General features: G+C 37.7%; 2 protein-coding genes across 4 annotated transcripts in view; both read left to right on the forward strand.

Annotated features, from left to right (window-relative positions):
• The window catches only part of LOC108982284 (DExH-box ATP-dependent RNA helicase DExH7, chloroplastic), a 31,212-nt gene extending 18,276 nt beyond the window's left edge, over window positions 1-12,936 (forward strand). The window contains exons 26-34 of one of the 3 annotated variants that reach the window (XM_018953609.2): window positions 5,914-6,012; window positions 6,106-6,246; window positions 6,595-6,665; window positions 8,326-8,395; window positions 9,118-9,210; window positions 9,921-10,133; window positions 10,980-11,072; window positions 11,839-11,961; window positions 12,453-12,936. In XM_018953609.2, coding sequence (XP_018809154.2) covers window positions 5,914-6,012; window positions 6,106-6,246; window positions 6,595-6,665; window positions 8,326-8,395; window positions 9,118-9,210; window positions 9,921-10,133; window positions 10,980-11,072; window positions 11,839-11,961; window positions 12,453-12,530 — 981 coding nt within the window. In that variant the 3' untranslated portion in view covers window positions 12,531-12,936. Of the gene's footprint in view, window positions 1-5,913; window positions 6,013-6,105; window positions 6,247-6,594; window positions 6,666-7,613; window positions 7,766-8,325; window positions 8,396-9,117; window positions 9,211-9,920; window positions 10,134-10,979; window positions 11,073-11,838; window positions 11,962-12,452 lie in introns of those variants that run through there. The other 2 variants (XR_001994678.2, XM_018953610.2) reach the window with 2 other exon arrangements.
• A 2,474-nt stretch (window positions 12,937-15,410) lies between these two features.
• LOC108982286 (uncharacterized protein At5g49945-like) lies at window positions 15,411-19,051 on the forward strand. Its single transcript, XM_018953613.2, has 3 exons — window positions 15,411-16,640; window positions 18,283-18,486; window positions 18,581-19,051. The coding sequence occupies exons 1-3, from the start codon at window positions 15,537-15,539 to the stop codon at window positions 18,809-18,811; spliced, it is 1,539 nt and encodes a 512-aa protein (XP_018809158.1). The 5' UTR covers window positions 15,411-15,536; the 3' UTR covers window positions 18,812-19,051.
• The last annotated feature ends 4,066 nt before the right edge of the window (window positions 19,052-23,117 follow it).

Raw genomic sequence — 23,117 nt, forward strand, 5'->3', positions numbered from 1 at the left:
CACAGCTTTGATTTGTGGAACTCCCTCCGGTATTACCCAACTAGCCAATAATTCCACCACTGTAGCAGACATCGCTTAGTTTAACCCTATACGACTGAACACTTCGCTCCACACGGTACTAGCTGTCTTACAATGTAACAGAAGATGCTCTACTGTCTCCCCAGATTTCTTGCACATACAACACCAATCAGGAATAATTACCCTACGCTTTCGTAAATTGTCGGTAGTCAATATCTTACCCAGGGCCGCTGTCCAAGTGAAGAAGAGTGCCTTGGGGGGTGCCTTATTCCTCCATAGTTTTCTCCAAGGGAAATGAGTATTTGGAAGTACGGTAAGGAACTTATAGAAGGAACGCACCGAGAAGATACCCTTACCTGCTGGTGTCCACCACAGCTTATCACCACACCTTCCATTCGGCTTCGTATTATACACTAAACTGAAAAAAACCTCGAAACTGTCTAGTTCCTAGTCTTGTGCTTCTCTATTAAAGAATATATTCCAATGGATTTAGTCCCCTGAACGAACCATGAGGTTCGCCACCAAAGCTTCTTGGTCACGTGCCACTCGGAAAACCAAAGGGAACGAGTCCATGAATGCCTCTTCCCCACACCAAATGTCCCTCCAAAACTTTATACGAGTACCCTTCCCCACGCTAAATTTAGTATATTGAGAAAACACCCCCACCCTCGTCTTATGTGTTTCCAAACCCCCACACCATAAGACCCATTCCCTTCACTAGAACACCAACCCCCCCATATCCTGCCATATTTGCAATCAACCACAAGTTTCCAGAGAGTTTCCGGTTCCATATTGTACCTCCAAAGTCATTTCCCAAGAAGTGCCCGATTAGATGTTCTCAAATTCTTTATCCCCAACCCACCTGAGGAAATTGGTCTGCAAACCTTATCCCAACTGATTAGGTGGAACTTGAATTCCTCTCCCAGTCCACTCCATAGAAAGTCACGATATAGTTTTTCAATCCTCGCCGCCACACAAGCTGGAATTGGAAATAAAGACAGAAAATATGTTGGTAAGTTAGAAAGAGTGCTCTAGATAAGGGTCACCCGGCCTCCTTTTGATAGATACAGTCTCTTCCACCCTGCCAATCTCCATTCTATTTTCTCAATAACTATATCCCAAATAGTTGAAGCCCGTGATACAGCCCCCAACGGTAACCCTAAATATGTCAGAGGCAATGAAGCGACCTTACACCCTAGAGTGTGAGCCAGATGCTGAGAATTCTTGATGTTCCCAATTGCCATTAACTTTGATTTATCAAAATTCACTTTCAGCCCTGACGTTGCTTCAAAACAAAAGAGAAGCGCCTTCAAAGCCTGAGATCAAGCCCCTATTCGAATCACCCATTGAGAATCCGGACAAAAACCCATGACTGACCACCGCCTATAACATCCTACTCAGAGCCTTTATGATGATAACAAATAAAAGAGGGGACAGGGGATCTCCCTGTCTTAGATCTCGTGAGCTGTTGAAAAATCCCTCTGGGTTGCCATTGATTAAAACTGAAAATCTTGCCGTTGAAATGCACCATCTGATCCACCTACACCATTTCTCCCCAAAGCCACATCTCTTTAATAAATACAAGAGAAAGTCCCAGTTTACATGATCATATGCCTTCTTCATATCTAGTTTACAGATAATCCCTACAATACCAGACTTTAACCTACTATCCAGACATTCATTGGCAATTAGGACAGAATCTAGAATTTGACGACCCCTTACAAAAGCATTCTATGGCTTTGAGATTATCTTACCAATGGCCATCCCTATCCTGTTTGCAAGCACCTTGGAAATAATTTTGTATACCCCATTTATAAGGCTAATTGGCCTAAAGTCCTTCACTTCCAATGCACCAGTCTTCTTCGGAATCAAAACAAGAAATGTAGCATTCAGACTTTTCTTGAACTTCCCCGCCATAAATAATTCCTAGAACACATTCATAATGTTGTCTTTCACAACCTTCCAACAAGTTTGGAAGAAACCCAGTGAAAAGCCGTCTGGACCTGATGCTTTATCTTTCGCCATTCCTCTGACCACTTCATACATGTCCTCTTCCTCAAAAGATCTTTCCAACCATGATGCTGTCTGTGACTAGGGATGTGCAAATAATCCATCAGTTCGATGGGCCTGTTCAAAGTGGCCCTACCGGACCCGCATTTTGTTGGGTTATTATATAATCGGGTCTCCAACCCGACTAGTTAACGGGTTTGTATTTTTATTTCAACCCGTCCGTAAACCGTTCTCATCTTCAGTTCTCCAACTCGCCCAAATTAAAACGCAGATATTCATGCCGCCCAAAGTCTAAAACGCAGATATTCATGCTTAGTTATGAGTGATGGTCTCTGAGCCTTGTACAACTTTCCATGGATTGAGTCCGATGTGGGTTCACTGAGAGACGACAAACATGCAACTTTCTTGAGAACCTTCAACATCTTGCGAATGGGATTTCTTGAATCTTTCCGTGCCTTTGCCAACACATCATGCGTATCTCAAGATCTGAGGACTGTGGATTGTGCCGGCGAAACAGGAGCCCACGAATCCGGCCTCGTGTGAGCCGATCTCTACAAGGGTGCCCGGTGGGAAGAAGGAAGACGAGTGTAAGATTTTCTGCATTTCTTGAATCTTTCCGTGCCTTTGTCGCCAATCGCTTCTTACGGAAGGTAATTGTTTACATTACTTGCCACTGGAGGATGGATTCGAAAATCAAAAGCCCCATCTCACACACACACACAAAGAACTGTTTTGCCGATTCCACCAAGAAATCTAATTTGTACCTCGTGCGTATCTCATCGCCGTCGAGGTCATTGGTCTTTCAATTATATAGGCTAGGGATTAGGGAAGAAGTTTTTGGTTTCGATATGTATACAAATTCACACGGTTATTCAAGGCCTTTACTGACAACTGAGGATCGAGCTTTCTAAAGTGAGATAATGGCTACGCTTGGCTAGTGGAGATTGTTTGGTGCTGCGTTTGCTGGAATTCGCTTCTTTCATGGCTTTTCTTCATCTGAGAAAGGTATAGTACCGTGAAAAGGGTAGATTTATCGGGTCTTACGGGTTTGACCCGGTTTTATGTTGACTGGGTAGGGTCGGATCGGGTTGAGTTCTGAACCAGAAAATTTCGGGTCGGGTCAGGTATAAACCCGACTGTTTCAGTTCGGGTTGCAGCCCTATTTGTGAATCAATAGAATCAAAACCAAGTCCATCTAATTTTGGCCTCCACCCCTCGCCTTCTCTAAATAAATTTTCATAAAAAATCACCACATGTTCCCAGATCTCTGAAGCCTCTGTGCTTTCACTACCATTGATTTTAAGCATTTCAATGGTATTATTTCTCCTATGAGAAAATTTTGTGCTTCGATCCCATTCTTTCAACCGAAATGCCCTAGACTTCCGACGCCATAAGATTTCCTCCAAGGATAATACTCTTTCCAACTTTGAGACAAGTTCTGCCTTACGTGAGACTTCCTCTACGGTGAGAGCTCTAACTTCAGTGATCTTCTCAATGTTCTGTACTTCCTCCATCCTGGATCTCTTTTGTACCCCTATATCTCCAAAAGATTGGAGATTCCAAAGCTTTAAATCATTCTTTAGAGCTTTTAGTTTGCCTGCAAATATATGAGAGGGGGTACCAAAAAACTGATAAGAGGACCACCACTGCCTTACCCTTTCCACAAAGCCTTCGCTTTTGAGCCACATGTTTTCGAACTTGAAATAACGACGACCTCCTTGGATACCACCTCCATCCAATAAAATGGGGAAGTGATCCGAGAATAGTCGCGGTAATCTCTTTTGACATACCTCCGGATAATGAATTTTCCAACCCGGCGATAATAAGAATCTATCCAGTTGAGACCACGTCTGACTATTCGACCAGGTAAAAGGCCCACCTATCAGTGGGAGATCCACCAGATTCAAATCAAAGATGCAATCTGAAAATTCTATCATGGCAGGACAAATCCGACTATTACCAGACCTCTCACTAGGAAATCTTACCACATTAAAATCACCACCTATGCACCAGGGGAGGTCCCACCAGCTGTACACTCCTGCAAGTTCTTCCCACAAACAATGTCTGATATTGTCAGCATTTGGTCCATATATACCTTCAAACGCTCATAATAATTTTTTTTTTATAAGTAAAATAAGTATTATTAATCCAAGAATGGGCAACAACTGCCAATTACAAAGTAAGTATGTCCTATCTACGTAGGCACATTAGAAACTAAGAAATCATGAAGGTCCATGCCATTAAAGTCCACAGCAATGGCCCAAGTACAAAGCGTTATGAAAAAAAAAACTTTTAGCTCCTCCATAGATCTCTATTTGTCTTCAAACATCCTCTCATTTCTCTGCTGCCACAAGCACCACATAATACAAATAAGGATCATCTTCCAAATCACTTTGATCTGAGACACACCTCGGATAGAGGTCCAACACACCAATATATCCACTACAGATTCCGGCATAACCCATGCTAGTTCCATCCTTTTAAACACCTTATTCCAGAGAGTTCTGGCTACATCACAATGTACCAGTAAATGGTTCACCGACTCACCTTCTCTTTTACACATACAACACCAGTCTGCAATGATTATCCTCATCTTTCTCAGATGATTTGTCGTAAGAATCTTGCCTAGTGACGCTGTCCACACAAAGAAAGACGCTTTAGGAGGCGCTTTGTGTCGCCATATCCTTCTCCAGGGAACTGTATCTCCGGACAAACGCCCATAAGAAATTATCCTCCACCATCTTAAAGGAACACGCTACTGTGTGTTCCTCAACAAACTCCTCTATTTTTTCCACCACCCTTTTATCCCACATCACTAGAATCCCACCCGATGCCTCATTTGAAGCCAACTATACCCAATCCGCATATGGACAACACCACACACTTCTCACTATTTTTCTAGACACCAGCTTCAACTTGGTTTCTTGTAAACACATAATATTCGCTTTCCAGTCCCGAGGCAAATTCTTTATATGATGGCGTTTATTAATCTCATTCAACCCGCATACATTCCAAGACACAATTTTTGGCTTCATAAAGAAACATGTGTACCCTTCCCTTTGCTCCTATCATGACTTGAGCTACCCTCATTCAGTGACCATTTAAGTCTGTTAAGTTCCCTCTGCTTCTTGGAACCAGTTTTCTTGGACTGAGAATGGCCTACCTCAATGGCCGTGAGAAGGGCCATAAACTGTTCTTCATAACCCACACTCTCCATTCCCACCACACGTTGAATATCCTTAACCATTTTGAATACCCATTTAGAGATTTCAAACTCATTAGGAAACAAACAAGTTAACGGGAATGGCTCTCTACCACCAGTTTCTCCCTCGTACAACATGGCAAATCTTAGTACACTCATGATGATCAAAGATCCATTCCATTTCCAGTATGATGAAATCTTCTCAACTCCTAGGCATCACCCATCATACGTCTCCTTTCTATTGAACCATTCTTGTTTATCCCTCATTTATTGAACTTGTTCTCATTTTTTATGCATTTAAATCTAGTCAGCCAACAAAAGGTGCTTAGGTCAGGCTGTAGAACAGAAGCTGAAATTTGATTGGACATCTTGGCGAAGGGATAGTTTATCCAGAGCTGGGGCTAGCTTTGTCCTGTGTCAGCCCTCCCAGATTGACAGTCTCGATTGGATGTATTGTTTGAATTGTGCTGCCTGTACTTAGAAATGTACTTGGATAAAATTTCCCATTGATTTTTCAGTACTTCAGCTTTCCCTTTCTTGAAGATTAGTCGTCTCTTTCTTCGTCTCTCTCAGACACAGAAAAGTCTTCTACTTATCTTCATGATAGACTGCTGTGTACCCTTGTTTTTGGTTTTCCTTTTTCTAGTAAAAGTTTCATATTTTGTTTTCCTTTCAAACTGCAGATGATGCTGTATGGTGCTATATTTGGTTGCTTATCACCCATTCTCTCAATTTCAGCATTTTTGAGCTACAAATCTCCATTTGTGTATCCAAAAGATGAGGTCTGTCAATTAATGCTGCACTAATTTTGACTGATGGTTCTCTTTTCTGAAACTAGAAGAATTTGAATTATGTATGAAAATTTTGGTTTCCAGAGGCAAAATGTTGAAAGAGCAAAATTGGTGCTTTTGAATGATAAGATTGGTGGTTCTAGTGATTCAGATGATGCTGACAGGCAATCTGACCACCTGTTGATGATGGCTGCATACAGAAAATGGGAGAAGAGTCTACGCGAGGTTAGGTTTACCCTGCCTCTATTAGTTTGGTTTAGTGTTCAAGGACCACTATGTTGCTCTCACACTGGTTATTCTATCACTGGTACTGTCATGCCGCAACCAATGTGCTTTCCTTCAATATGTCTTAAAGCAAAATTCTAAATTACTTCTTGCTTTCCTTCTAAAGAGTAGATAGCCCCGTCTTTCTTGTGACACATTTTGTTTATCAGATAAGCCATAATTTAGGATTGAAGATCTCTGCTGTTATTGACTGTATGATAACATATGTATAATTTGCATAGTTGATCATTATAATTCCGTGTAGTCTTGGAACACTGTTTACTGATACAATAAACTTGGGTCATGCAGAAAGGAGCTAAAGCTGCTCAAAATTTTTGCAATTCAAATTTTTTAAGCAGCTCAGTTATGTACATGATAAGGTGTAGCTTCTTTTCTCTTGATTCTATGTTCCTTTCGTATGTCCCCGTTACATGTCTTTCACATATAAAAAAAAATAAATTCCTCACATATAATTTTGATAACCAAGCTTGTTAAAAAATTATTTATGTCGTCTTCCCATGCACAGAATCATATGATTCTATTTGCGCAAGCTAATTGAACTTGACTTTCCTGAGGTCCAGTGACGGTTGATAGCTACTAGAAAGAATAACCTGTTTAAAAAGCTTATGCTTGATAAAGAATAATACACTTCTTTCTTTTCTACCTATCAGTAAAGGAATAATGTACTTCTCCTTGAGTGATTAACGAGAATATGCAGATGCCTGTGCATTAGGTTCACACTGTTTTCTTTACTACCTTTCCATAAGTTGGATGCTATCACTTATGTTGTTATGAACATGATTTATTGGCTTCTACGTGATGATATCTTTTTGAGCATATTTATATGTCCTATGATATTTGTTTCAATTTTTGAATTACAAAGCTGCAAACCTCGTAGGCGCACCGCATTGTGTGCAAAGAAACATCTGTCATGCAAACATAAATTTCTGATGGTGGGTTTCACCAATGCTGCCTCTACTTTGTTCAGCCTAGAACATCAAGCATATTTAATATTGGATTAAAATATTAAGCATGTTTTGAAGAATTTGTTTGCTTCCATTTTTCTTTTGTTAGTTAGCCCATGTTATCTCTAAAGGGATTGCAATAAGCATCAAGAGGGTCACTAGGCTTTCATTAGGTATACCTAGCTACACATGTTTCTTGCAGTGTTTCGATTGGAATCATGTGATGCTCATGTAGATGTCCACCCGACTTCCCTAGAAAATCTTCCCAAGGGAGGAACTTAACCAGTCCATATGAGGAGCTCCTGAATTACCTTCACTTGCATCTATTTGATGTATAACCACATGATAAGCCTGCTATTGCAGCAAGTGACTAGAGCTTTTGGGATCGATGAGCAAGGCAGTAGCTAAGATAGAAGAAGGGGTGATGCTCCTGGTGGAGTAGAGGAAATGCAGATAACAAACATGAATTGCAGAGCCCGAGGAGCCAGTGTGCATGATCATTACACTTCAACTAGGTTATTGTATTTCACTTCTTTTTTTTTCCATCAAAATTAGCATGGCGATACATTTATACAAATATTTTAACCTGAACCCACACAATGGAGCCGTAAACAGTCGCGTGCAATCCAATCAAGGAGTGGCAAGATAGCCTGCTGTCTTTGAAATCTGTTTCAGTACGACCTATGATGTTGATATCTCGATTTAGAGAATTAAATGGGCTAGAGTGCCCCATTTTGTCTTATCAACCTCAGGGAGATGTAAAAGGAAATCTTCTAGGTCATAGAAAGATGTCCCAGAGCAAGAAGCAGTCAGGATGCAGGGACACTGTGATAAGTATATATGTATGCTGTATTTTGTCCCCAATGAGAGAGAAAGGCAATTGGTAAAGGTGCTGATTGTTTTTTTCCCTGTTATCAATGCAAATTCGTAACTAAGCTGACCAAAAAATTTGTATGATGGACAAAATTTGTATCATACCAGTATTCAGAACATGCTAGCACAATAATATTTTGTCTTTTAACTTTATTAATACCTGAACTCTTCCCAGTTTTTTATATATGTGCTTACATTTCAGAGACATGAGAATACAGTTTGGATCGTTGCTAGCTGACATTGGCCTCATCAACCTTCCAAAAAAGTATCAGGTACAGTGCCTTTCTCGTGAGTAATTTATAATCGATAGTTGTGCTGCTTTCAACCACGGTATCTAGGCATTATGCCATTACCTCTAGCCTGCGACCTGATGTCATGCCTCAACTCTTGCCTGTTCTTGAAAATTATCAGCATTAAAGGACACGTAACAAAACTACTTGTCTGAGATGTCATCTACACGATGCAGTTTTTGTGTATGAAACAATTTTCAATGTTGTTCTGAATAAATACAGCAAAATTTGTCCATCAGAACTTCTTGTCAAAGATATCATTGCCATGTCCTGTACCCACCAATATGCACACGCGGGCACGCACAAATGCCCACAATGCATGCACAGTCACAAGCCCGGTCGTTAATTATAATTAACCACCAATCTGTGGCGGCATACAACTAGTTGCCTCAGGCTTCATCATGTGATTTACAGAATTCTGCCGTCCATATCTGCATGCAGGCCTAATTTATATTTTGAATCTTATTCATGAGTGATAAATAAATATTGGATGCCATCACAAGAGTTATAAGGGGGGTTTTGAAAAATGCAAAGTTTATCATTCTATTTACTCTGGATTGCTATGAATTGATTGAATTACATTTCAATATAATCTTGTTGTAGTTTTTTTCCAAAGTGTTTTTTTTATGAAAGTTTCTATTTTAAATTCTGAGCTTCTGGAGCTTTATGTCCTGAATTGGGGATTCCTATGTTTTCATGGTCAGGTTCAAGGACAAAAGAAAGAGGATTTTGACAGTTGGTTTTCTGATGCATCACAACCATTCAATAAGTATTCATGTCATTCATCAGTTGTAAAGGTCAGACCAATAAGGCTGCTGTTTGTATTTAGTTGACTTTTCCCTCAGAGATAAAATATTCACGTTCAGTTACATTAGCAGTGCAAAATGTTTACCTTGTATTAAGTGGAGTAATACATTTGGTATTTGATTAGACCAGTCACTCATTAATGGTCTCTCCACTAGATGAAACATATAGTCGAGAGAAACCATAAAACTGGAATATAAGCTCATAGTCTGCACATTATTAAACATTTCTTACTAGGCTGATTAGACTGTACATCTTTTTAGTTATATTCAACAGAATTTAAAGGGTATAAACTGAAACATTTTTTCTACACAACCCAGGAGGCGCATTTTTTATACTTTAAATTAGTGTCATCCTTGATGTCTGGACTGTTTTTCTTTTTTGTATCAAACTTGAACAAGAACAAACTTCAACCTTCCCCTTCATCACCAGAGCCAATTCCTAGGGACCAAACTTTTAATGATTTTATTGCTGTCAACATTTTGCAGTTTTGCTGCTGTTTTCTGTCACTTTCTTAAATTTGTTATGTTGGGCTTCCATTAATATAATGGGTACGAGGAAATAAAATTTATTGTTATTAGTTTGATTGTGTAGATGGCTAATCTATCTGACAATGAAGAACGAGGTGTATCTCATGTTTAGTTGGAACTGAAAATACCATTTTCCCTGTTACTAAGTAAACATTCATGGAGTACTCGTGCAGGCTATATTATGTGCAGGTTTATACCCTAATGTGGCAGCCACTGAACAAGGCATTACTGCCACAGCTCTTGGCAACCTTAAACAGTCTGTTGGCCCAGTAACGCAGGGTCGCCCTGTTTGGTATGATGGAAGAAGAGAAGTTCACATACACCCTTCTTCTATCAACAGTAATTTGAAAGCATTTCGATATCCCTTCCTTGTCTTCCTTGAAAAGGTTTCCACTTTAATTCTATGAATCAATTTCTTTTTTTCTAGTCATTTCCTTGTTCTAGTATCAGTTCATGCGTGGGAATCAATTCATTTCCTCATATTTCATAAGAGGTTGTTTGTTTGAGCTTTAAAACCACCTTGTTTCAGCTTCTGTTTTGGTTTTTGCCACTAGCTTCGTTTAGCAAGTGCAAAGCTCGCTTTTGAGCCCCAATTGTCTGTTTTGGTCTGTCTCAAGTTTTGTCTTGCATGTCTGTTTTTGTGGCAGTCTTGCGGAGGAAGGGGTTAGTGTGTACTTGATGTAAATATACCCAGCTTCCTAGTAACTCAAGATTTTGGTACTTTTTGTATCTTACAACTACAAGACCGATTGGAAATGATTTGCCAAGGAAAGGAAATAAATGTTTGTTTATGCTGTGTGGTGGCAAAAATAAAATAATTGGTTCTTTCCCTTGAAGTACAAGTAATATAGTTTTGGTTGAGAGAGAGAGAGAGAGAGAGAGGAGAGAGAGATCTTTCAACTATATCAAAATTCTGTCTGTAGTAAATTGAAATTCCATGAGATGCTTTTTTTTGTGCCGCATAAGCTACTTAAGTCAATATGGGAAGATGCAATTAAGTTTTAACTCAACATTGGGGTTCAACTTCCAATGATACTTTGGGGACTTTGGGATAATATTGATATAAGGATGGTCAAGAGATAGGCCATTGCAATTGCAATAATTGGTTAACCACTGTTCACCCTATATAATTCTCTCTCTCTTCTTCTTCTTCCTTCTTTTTTTTTTTTTTTTCCTGAGCATTCACTGTATCATTATTTTAGGTTTAGAATTTCACCCTGGTTTTTTCTCAGGTTGAAACCAAAAGAATTTTTATTCGAGATTCTTCTGTTATCTCTCCTTACTCTATCTTGCTGTTTGGTGGCTCCATCAATATTCAGCATCAGGTATCTATTTTACTTTTCCCCCTGCAAAAAAGGCACATTCATCCTAAATGTTGTTTTTGTTTTCAAAAAGTTTCGTGGTTCCTGAATCTAGGAACACCTGCCAAATCTCGTATATGGTCTCCCTGGGCCTCAACTGGTAACTGAGAAACTGATCTAAAGGAAGAACTAACACCTGAAGCACCCAGTTTTGCGAGGCAAACCACAACTATATTTCCTTCCCTTACCATATGTACAAGTGTGATACTCACAGAAAAATGAAGATTTAAAATGTCATCCCAAATCTGATGGTTAAGATGGTTAAACCAAAGAATAAGAGCTGAATCCGATTCCATAATGACCACTGTCTATCCATTATCAGCACAAAATTGAAGAGCCAACTGTAAGACCGTAAGTTCAGCACATGTATTAGTTCCATGACCAAATGGCATCATCCCAAAAAAAACTTCAATATATATATATATATATATATATGTATGTATGTACACAAACTTGACTTCCCAATGTTATATTCTGTGTTCATTCTTTACCTCATTTGGCTTCCATACTATGCAAACTCAGGGTCCAACCCTGTTTATGTTGCATTAGCTTGATAACCAATAAATTATGCCCATTATTAGATATCATTAAGTTCCAGATTTTAATGTGATGACAACTGACTAAAGATAAGTGGAGCTTAAATGTTGGATATGTCTGGTGATCATTTCCTTTTGTAGCATTTTTTAAATGTCTTCCTTTGTGACGGTGTATTGATGCTCCTACATTGCAGACTGGACTGGTGGTCATAGATGGATGGTTAAAACTGACAGCAGCAGCTCAAATTGCAGTCCTGTTCAAGGAACTGCGGTTAACTCTTCATTCACTTTTGAAGGAGCTAATTAGAAAGCCAGTGGTACCATTTATTTTGCTTTGATTTATTAGTTCATCATGTTATTATTATAAATTGTCACATGTTTTCTTTCTGACTGGTAGATGTGTATGCTTAGCACAGTTTTTATCTTCCTTCATTCAGCATACACGTGGTCTATGTACTAAGAATTCAAAGCTTGAATTCTGCATTATGTATGTATTAGATATGGCAATCATCACACGCACATTCTACCATTTTATAAATATTATAGTTCCTCGTTTGTGGATCAGCTCAGAATCAGCCCTAGGCCAGTCTGACCATCTGGATGGTTTATAAACATTATTACCATTTTTATTTTTTTTTGGTCAAGCTATTACTTGGACTTTCCTTGAAATAGTAATTTTTTTTTACTAGTTAAACTATATTTATGATCAAAAGGCATTGCCTAGTGATATGGACTTTAACTTGTATTATCATTTCCCTGAAACTGCCCTCAACCCAAAATGATGCATACTATTTTCTTCGTTTCTCAGAATGCCACAGTTGTTGATAACGAGGTTATCGGGTCCATGATCCAATTGTTGTTAGAAGAAGACAAACCCCTCAAGTAATTAGGGATCTCGAGGTTGGTGGGTTGGTTCTCGCACTTGATGATCTTACCATTCATGCCTCATTCAAACTATCCAAGCATGTTGCTGATCCCCATCTCGGCTTGGTGGTGTTCACTGCATGTGTGCCTACTCCATACTGCAAATTACTAACAGGCCTTGATCAGTAGTTCCTTTCTCTCAGAAATGTCGAAACAAGTGAAGTGTCAGTTCATTAATTACGAACATCTGGCTCGAAGAATGCTGACTACTAGGAAACGGGATTTTTATTTTATTTCTTTATTATAAGCAGAGGAATTCATTTGATCCTTACAGATTATGCTTACTGGCGGTATAATTTTTACATCCTGCTAATTCTGTTTATTGTATTTTAGTTAGTTAATTTCAGAGCAAGTGTGTTTGTTCTTTTTATGCTACGTTTTTTCCTGAAAAGAACATTTGTTTTTTTTTTTTAATGCCATTCAAGTAATGATACACTTATATATATATATATATATATATATATATATTTACAATCTTTTATACAATTATATTTTAAAATAAAGATATTTTTATAAATGGATATTATTTTTATCAAAATATCTCTCATTCAAAATATAATTGTATAAAAAGGTATGAATCATTTGGAATGGCCTTGGATCCACAACTTCAAAAAGTTAAGAATATGCAGTGAAAGTGAACTTATATTTTTATCTATGGGAGAGTCGGATATCTAAAAAGACGAGTTCAATCCATAAGGGTGTTCATCCGGGTTCCGACCCGAGAACCCGGGTAGACCCGGACCGGAACCCGGATTCCAAACCCTGGCCAAAACCCGGATCAGGTTAATCCGGGTTAGACCCGGGCCGAAACCCGGATGAATCCGGGTTTTTGAAACCCGGCAATCCGGGTTCCGTATTGTACCCGGATTTTTTTTTTTTTTTTTTAACAAAAATCCATATTATTCAGTTTTTTTCAAAATGCTTTTTTTTTTTTATTATTATTATTCTTATATTCTATTGTAAATTTTTCAAAAAAAAATGTTCATATTCTTTTATATATAAAACTAATTACTTTATAACTAAATGTATCTAAAAAAACATAATGCAATCACTACATATTTCATTATTTAGTATTTATACATTACATTACAAAACAAAAATTACAATATATAAAATTACATATCAAAACTGCAACTCTCTGGCATTAGTTGAATCTGGGACTACATGACCATTCCTTCATTGAGCTTCACGGCTGGATCATGGATGTACTGTACAAACTATAATTTTGTTTAGACCAAAGAGAGATTAACTTATTAAATAAAGGATTATATTTATAATCAATATACTGTACACATTGATTTCTGACAAAATCTCAAATGCCATCTCCTAACAAGTATTGAATCAATCTTATTACTTATCTGTTTGTCGTTATTTAGGCAGCATTGTAATCCTGGAGGACAATTCCTGATAACAACAAAAAAGCCATCCATGATTGGAATTACTCCAACTCTCTTAACCATTTTCTAGCTATGATTTTACCAACAAAATTCACCAAAATATCAACTCCACTGCACAAAACATTTCTGACAAATGGATCCATGATCCATGATCCATTTAGAACATTAGCAGCAGCTAAAATCTACTGACCATGACAGATGGATCATGGATGCAACTGGCTCCATACTTTGAGGGATAACAAGAGCATCATACTTTGAGGCATCACCAAAGAGTTCAGATAGCAAAATAATAAAAAAACCCACGTTTATACCCATGTTTAGCAGCATATACTTTATACCCATATTTAACAAAAAAAAACACAGATCTATCAAAGATTTTTCCATTCAAATATTTTCAGAAGAACAGACCCAAATCAACAAAGTGATAAAACGAGAAAACCCTAAAAAAATTGTTGCAGAGAAAGCAAGCCAAGACCTCCATTCTGGGTCGATATTAATTTTCTACACAAATGTTACAGAGAAATATTGCCTTGGTTCTTCGTTTTCTACACAAATGTTACCCAAATCACAGAGAACAAACCTTGGGGTCGAGAGGATGACGGCGAGTCGGTTAGGAAGATGAGGTCACGAGGATGACGGGGTTTCTTCGATCGGTACTGAGGGAGGAAGGCTAGGGTTTCTTCGATCGGCACAGAGAGAAGACCTTCGAGCCCCGAAAGAAACAGGAAGAAGAAGAAGGAATCATCGAAAGAGACCTTCGATTCGCTCTCTTCAATGATAGACGGAGCTTTGCAAAGCAGAGACTACAGTTTTAGCATGAGCGACGAGAGATAGGGGGAGGGGGGGGAGAGGGCATGGAGACGGATGTGAGATACAGAGAGATGGACGGGAGTCTGGGAGAGTTAGAGATGAAGGCTCACTAGGGTTACAACATCCATCACTTCGATTTTATATAAACCCGGATGGTACCGGGTGTTTTATGGAACCCGAGTTTCATACCCGGGTCCGGACCGGATGAATCCGGTTATTAGAATGCGGGTTTCGGCCCGGATCAAATCCGGGCCGAAAACCGTAACCGGAACCCGGACCCGGTTATCCGGGTTCCGGACCGGGCCGGAAAAAAATCCGGCCCGGATGAACAGTCTTATCAATCCATATAATGAACAAGAAAGCAGAGGTATTTTTGTTTTATGAATTTAATTATTTTCATGTAAAATATTTTAAATGATTTTAAAGATTAAATAAATAAAAATTCTATTAAAACATGATATATTAATTAGTGTGAGTAATATAATAAAATGTAAGAGAAACTCGCATTCTTCGTAAGTTACACTATAATCTACGTGATATCTATTATGAATGAATATGATTTATTATTATTATTATTATTATTATTATTATTAATTAATCTATTATATAGTCTGACAAGTAGAATTTTTCTTTTTCTTTTATTTATAATCCTGTAATTTAACAAAGGGCTGTGCTGCCAGAAACCGCAGCACACCCTTCATAAATTTTTTTTTTCTTTTTTCACCCCAACAGTGTGTGAAGAAGATTTAATTCTTTAACAAATGTTCATGTTACAGAACACATCAACAGTACACACTCGAAGGAAGTTGGAACAACAAATCTCCATCCACAGAGAGAGTGAGAGAGAGATTGCCATGGCGAGTCGACCCCTCTTTCCCTCTCTCTTGCATCTGCTCGCTTTCCTCTCTCTCCTCAACCTCTTCCTTTCCCATCTCTCTCGCTCCCTCGTCCTTGCCGCCGATTCCCACTTCGAAGGCTTCGATTCCGAAGATGCAGATCCCGATATAGACTCCGATCCCGATATCCTCTACCCTAATTCCCTCCGATCCCCTCCTCTCACCCTTTCGGATCCCCACTCCTCCCCACTTTCTCCCCCGGATCCCAGTCCTCAATCTCGGTCTCCGCCTTTGTCGGATCCTCCCAAGCCTTCTTCCGCTACCTTCGAGGACTGGGACGAGGACGAATTCGAAGGCCTACCGATTCTCCAAGATAAGCCCCTCCTGACCCCGACTATCACCGAAAATGACACGCCTTCCGATCCAAAATCTAATCCCCCAGCCTCCCCTAAAGCGAAGCCAGTTCCGAAGTCCTTCACCGTCGAGATCGTGTGCGGGACTTTCCTGATCATATTCTTGATCAACTACTTCACCGGGAAGCGCGAGAACGAGAATCTTGCCCTCGCTTGGGCCGCTAAGTTCGCCACCAAAGACTCCATCTTCGAGCGGAATTTCAGTCTATTGGGGGTAGGCGAAGGGGAAGACTCGCCGTTGCTGCTGAAGGAGGGCCAGACCGTGTTCAAGTTCTATGCCAGTGGGCGCAGGTACTGCCAGGGTTTGCTGGCGACGATGGAGCTGAAGAGCCGGCATGATTTGATATCGAGGTTGTACAATTTGGTGGTGCCGTGCAAGGACGAGATTTCTTTCGAGGTGTATATGAACGACGACGCCATGGATCACGTGCTTTTCGCGGTGGCAAGGAAGAAGTTGGCGAAGGCGATGCAGAAGGAGGTCAGGGATTTGCAGAAGTTCGCAGGGACGGTGTCCCCGCCAACGAGTGGCAGGAAGTGGGTGAGCGAAGAGTTGGCAGTTATCTCGGAATCGAAGGAGGTGGCGGCGGATTTGATCACGGAGGCCGTGCTTGATCAGGTTGGATTCGGTTACATTTTGTTTTGTTTGATGGGATTACCTTTTTGCTTGCTTTGAGTATTTTTTTTAGGATGTTTTTCCATGTGAATGGATATTGTTTAGTTTAGATCCCAGGGCCTTGAATGTTTTTATGTTTGTGTATTGTAGCATTGTGTATAGTTGCGTTTCAACAGTTGTATGTTTTCGAACAGTTGTATGTTTTAGATTTTGATAATTCAATGTGAGGAATTTTTGCTTGCTAGCAACGGTTATGTTTGCGTGTTGATTTTCTTTTGAATTTAAATGGTTTAGTGGATAATATTTTGTAGTTGTCATTTTTTTGGTAAGTGCTGTTTTGGAGAACTTTACTGCGGAGAATTTGGTTACTTCTATATGCACATTTAAGTTTTCAGTTACTTCTTTTTACTAAACAAAGCTCCTTTTTTTTTCTTTTTTTTTGAAAAAACTAAACAGAGCTCTTATTGTGCTTAGAGTTGCTCGTATATTGACAACAACTGTTACTTTTTTTCACAAGTAAAAGAACTTTTTGATAAATTAGAGGAGTTTTGACAAGTAAAAGACATTAACTATAACGAACTTTACGAGGAGTTAGTTAGGATAGTGTCTGAAATTTAGAATAATTTTTTTTGTTTTTTTGGTTTCGACTTTTGATGTTTTGCTGTGTTTTTAGAGTGTGGTGCACACTGAGGTCTTAGTTGTTATATTGCTTCGAACTGTGGTTTATCATGTATAAATTTAGAATTGTGCTTGATTCTGTATGATCTTTCACTTGAAAGACAAACTGATATACTTTAAAAATTGATTGAAAAATAGTTAAAGAATATGTAAACCTATTTTCGGTAGCTTATTGTTCCACGAGGAGAGATTTAATTTTCTTTATCCCTCATATTAAGGGGGGAGAGATGCACATTTTGCATGATTTGGAGCTATAGTGCGCCACATTCCCTCAGAATATCACATCCGCAATACTTTTGAATGAATATTGTGATGCATGATTAATAAATAGTGGCATTTATTACTACGGAGTTAATCATTGAAGTTAATGATAATGATGGCGTGATTTGAAAAGAAATGGCCTGGTGCATCATTTGAACTTAATCACAAGTATCTGGGGTGGGTGAATTAACGTTTGCATTGTACAAGATCATTTAGTATGTTCCTGTGATCTGGTCAGACTCGTAGTCAGGTACAGGATTTGTTGGATAACCCCTATTTGATCACTCACGCATGGCTTTATCTAAGGAAGACGTGTTTTGCATGATCTGCCCCATCTAAAAGATGTGTAACTTGTTGTGTGTTGTTTCACTTCCTATGCAATGCTTTTTTTTTTGATAGGTAATAAAACTTCCTATGCAATGCTATCGCATGCTCAGATCAATCAGAAAAAAGAATCTTCATTTGTCATCTAGCTTGAGCTTCAAACTTTATTGGAGTACTCTTATCATTGTTTCACAGTCTTTCTCCAGTACTAATGTTGCATAATTTCACCAACAGTAGTGAACGTAATAATGCTCTTTTTATTTGTAAGCTGTTGGTCTGTTCCCAGATTCTTATATCATTCCCAGCCTTTATTATCTTGTTACACTCTTTAGGTTTGGTTATTCTGGTTTCATTTATGTTACTCGTACCCTGTTTTCTTCAGGTTTTTGGAGAAAAAGCTTTTGAGAAATTCGGAAAACATTTCATCTCGATGCATTTCTCTGATCAACACCCAGGCACACACAAGAGGATGCTATTGTTCAAGTTTGCCCTCCCAGATGCGAATAATATGGCCGATATGACTCGGTTGGTGGCTCTTGTACCTTATTATATTGACTTGATCGGGCGTTACAAACTTAGTTCTCAGGTGGGTCAGCTGATGACAATATTTTGCAATTTGACTAAACAAAACTGGCCATCTAAGTAAGTGATTTGTTTAACTACAAATTGTGCAATTGCAGGCTCGATCGAAAACAGAAGCAGCTAGAGTAAAGGCTGCTCAAGAGGCATATAAAGAACTTCAAAATGCTAGGCAAGAAGCCTTGCAGAAAAAGAAGGCAGAGAGGAAAAAGATGATGGAGGAAGCCGAGGCAAAGCTTAGTGCAGAGTCTGTTCGGAAGAGAGAAGCAAAAGAGCGTGCCCGTCAGATGAAGAAGGGGATGCCAAAAGTAAAGATGACGCGTGCACACTAGTTAATGGATTCTCTAGACAAGTACCTAGAATTTAAACTCATCCCATATTTTCCTAAAATTTACATTTAGTTTTCCTTCTGAAAAGTTTTGGTTCTGTACCCTTATCGCCATGGACTTGAGTTGTTTTATTCAATGTTTAGTTAGTCCCAACAATTCCACATGTTTGTGGATTTTTGAATGTACCAGAACTCAATGCTGCAGAAATTTTCTTCAAGCTGCTATTGGCTGCATTTTACATGACCTGGAGTAACTTCCAAGGTAGGTTATGGCATCATCCCCAACTAGATATCATTTATGGAATTAGAAAAAAATCTATTTGTAAATTCCACCTATTGCGAAACCAAGCACATTGCTGCTGTGAAAGCATTGTCACGTCACGTGGTAATTGCATTGTCTTTTCTTTCAACTGTTGTCTAATAGTAAGTTTGTGTGTTTACAATTACAATTACAACTCAGGCGATGATGCTCTTGTTAATGTGTCCTATATTACATGGGCTTTTGCCTGATCAACAATATTTTATTTACCAATCGAAAAAGTAGTGTGTTTACATATAAGCTTACAACCAACACAACTCTTCTATGTCTAAAATACGTCTTTGAGGCACCAATCCTACAAAACTAGATATATAAACATGTCTCTCAAACCAAAAGTGAGGCTTCTCAAATGTTATTATGTTATATATAATCTTGTTAGATGTAAAATGCCCTAATCAAAACTCTAAAGACTTGGGACTGGTTTGGTTACACAAAACTTAACAATCTCATCACATCTCATCTTATATCAAACTCCCACATAAAATATAATAAATAATTTTATTTTTTTAAAATTCTAAAATAAAAATAATATTATAATAATATTTTATTCAATTTTCAACAAAACATCTCATATCATCTAAACTGCATAACCATATCAGGCTTTAGATATTCATCTTTTTCCATATTTATAGACCCGTACTGTGTTTGAATTGTATCCTTTAAGAAGGGTATGTGCTGCTTAATTAGTTTTGTTTGGTTCTGTTTTTATTGTTGGGTTTGGTCATAGCTGGGAAGTTCACACACAAACGCCATTGCCGCTGCAGCTTCCTCGGTTTTAACCTTTCTAGTGGAAGATGTTACCACCTTGAGCCATACCCCGCCATTAATTTCCCATTTTCTTTTCAAATATCATTATATCAAAGAAGAAATTACTACCCCCTTAATATTAATCGGCATTATTTATGCCGGATGTCAAGTTTGGCATCTGGCATTTGCACTTGGCAGCTTAAGAAAATCAATCACGTTGTATATGTTGAACAGCAAAATCAAAAGCTCCAACGATTCATGTAGTTGCAAGCAATAGTACAACCAAACAGATTATGAGGCATACAACCTCTTCAGTGCTTCCATATCAACAATCTTTGTATCTAAGAGTTTAAACAACATAACTATCCCGTTTAACCAAAGAGTAATGATATCCACACAACATATTTCTTAACGCATTTTATAACACATGTTTTAAAATAAAATGAGAGTATTTTTATAACGAAATATCAATTCAATTGTTACTTGTATGATTGAACGTGATGGACAGCGAGGTCATTTTTTTGATAATCTATGTGACACCGAGACCACATTTTGATAATCTCAAAAACTGACTTCTCTTTATTGGTGAGGGAAGAAACTATCTTACCCTCAGTAACTCTATCATCCAGATGAGATGATGATCAATGGGCCATCATCCAAATTAATGCACCGAGGCCATATGGTCAAATCCTTGGCAAAGAGGCTCGTGATCCCCTTAAGTAAGAGGGTTAAAGATATAGAGGTTTGTTCTTCCTCAAAACCAATTTCCAAGAGAAAATCAAGCCATAACAAATGCTCACCAGACTCAAATCACTTTGGAGTTTCTCAATCCAAAGGCTTTCTATTCCATAAAGGCTTTCTATCCAATTCAGATTGAACTGCAACTGGGAAATATGACTCTAACCTGACCCCTTTCCGAAACTCAATCTGCATATACAGAGGGCTGTTTCTTCCATCCCTTCTATATTAAAACATAATTTAAAAAAAAAAATAATCCATTTCCAAGTTATCTACTCTGTTTGGATTCAGAAATGAGTTGAAAAAATATTGTTAGAATATTATTTTTAATATTATTATTGTTTTGATATTTGAAAAAGTTAAATTATTTATTATATATTGTATGAGAATTTAAAAAAGTTATAATAATGAGATGAGTTGAGGTGACTGGTGAGTTTCAAATCCAAATGGTGAGTTTTTAATTTAAGCTCAAACTCAAAGTAAAAAAAAAAAAAAAATTCCATAATCTGAAGATATATTTCTGGCTGGGTCCTCAAATCTTGATCGTTGTTCAGGACGTATGGAAAAGATTGGAGAATAAAAAATGGGAGAACTTGGCAATAACCTTTGAAAAATCTAAAAGGAAAGACTCCATGCATTTCCAATGTACTCCTATAATTATAACCTTACTAGAAATTGAAGACCACGTGAGAAACAATGAATAAAGTGAGACTGTAGTTGGTCGGTAGGTCAATTTGGTTGGCTGGCTGGCTTTCATTCTCTGTAAAAAAAAAAAAAAAAAAAAGCAAGGATCTTTAGCAAAAGCCCAACCCTACTTCTTAGGCCTCCATCTATTAAATTATGAAAAATTCTAAATATAAGTCTCACATCTTGCACACTCATTTAAAAATATGTGATTTTAATTTTTTATCCTCATATTTCATATTGATTCAATATGAAATATGAGGATAAAAAAATAAAATCATATATTTTTAAATAGGTGTGCAAGGTGTGAAGCTTCTATGTAGCACAACTCATTAAATTATACTTCAAATGGTGCCCACAACTGCTCAGAATTAATGAAGCCCACAAAAATTGAAGAAAGATGGACATCATGTACGTTCACATGCTGCAAGCAAGCAAGCATGCTTGTTCAGTTCATCTGGCATTTAAAGTCTGTGTTGGTTGAATAGCAGTACATGCACATGTACTACTACTACTACGGTACTACCCCACCATTATCAATATCTCCATCTCATAAAATCCTCTCATTTGGCTGTGTGCTTGAAAATAGACCAAAGAGAAAATCAAGAAAAAAATCAAGAGATAAAGTCCAAAGTGTAGAGCACCGTTTTCCACGCCACTTCGTCGACTTTTCTGATGCTTTGATTTGGTCTCCTACATTGGTAATGTTTCAGAAAGAAGCAACCACGTCAAGATGATGAGGAGCGAGCGATCGATGCTGATCACGAGTGTCGACGATACACAGCCACAGCAGATAAAGGCAGCCGGGTAGTGATAAGGTTATTATTTATAGTGTATATATATATTTTTTATCATTTTTTTAGTATTTTTTTTTTTATATTTTTCATTATTAAAAAAATATATAATTTAATAATAATTAATTTCTCAACTATTAAGTAAAATAAATAAATTAAAAAAAAAATAGTAACCTTATCATTTTCGGCTTTGAGTAGCCACCCAATCTCTGCATTTTGGTTTTGCTAAGAGACAATTAGCGATTGTGATCTGTTTTCTTGAAGATTAGTCAATTTTGTTGACGTGGCTAAATAATGACCATTTATTTTCGATTAATCGTCCCACTACTTTTTTTTTTCTACACAATTGACAATCCAATCCAAGTCCGGACCGGACCGGACTGAAATGTACGATCCTGAGGAAAGAAAAGAAAAGAGTAAAAATGAGACGTACGGGCTCGCCACCAATTACTTGTTCAACCAACAAAGCTAGCTATCCTACCCGATGATCTGTTTCCAGATGCGTCTTAGCTTAATCTATATCCATGTCATCTGCTTTTCCTCCAGGACTTCAAACTCACGGGTCTTATCATTTTGTTTTCATATTCTCCTATTCTCTATTACTACTACTCCGTATAATCTCAATGTTTGCATATTTTGTGATATTTTTTTTTTAAATAAATGTAATTTCTCAGATTTTTTCACTTGAATTTTTTTAAAAAATATATATATATATATAAACTTTATACCCTTTAAAATTATACAAATCATTTTCTTCTGTGTAATCTTTACCATCTAATTTGCACATAATTATCAGCTACAACCTAAAATAATCTTTTTGAGGTAAATGATATAAGAGCGGTGCTACATTTTACTACTACTTTAATTTTTTTTTTCTTTAATTTTTTTTCTTTATATTTTTTATCATTTGAAAATATTTAAAACAATAATAAAATAAATAAATAACTAATAATCATTTCTTTTAACTATTAAGGTGTCAAAATGAAGGAACAAATAGAATAGACAAAATAGCATTTTTCATGATATAA

Source organism: Juglans regia, chromosome 16 (genome assembly GCF_001411555.2).
Source record: "Juglans regia cultivar Chandler chromosome 16, Walnut 2.0, whole genome shotgun sequence".
Lineage (NCBI taxonomy): Eukaryota > Viridiplantae > Streptophyta > Magnoliopsida > Fagales > Juglandaceae > Juglans > Juglans regia.

Bases quoted from the DNA above. Each gene is read 5' to 3' on its own strand.
- LOC108982286 (XM_018953613.2), top strand. From the start codon at position 15,537: ATGTTCATGTTACAGAACACATCAACAGTACACACTCGAAGGAAGTTG. The intron at 16,641-18,282 runs GTTGGATTCGGT...TGTTTTCTTCAG, and splicing joins CGGAGGCCGTGCTTGATCAG to GTTTTTGGAGAAAAAGCTTT. The intron at 18,487-18,580 runs GTGGGTCAGCTG...GTGCAATTGCAG, and splicing joins GTTACAAACTTAGTTCTCAG to GCTCGATCGAAAACAGAAGC.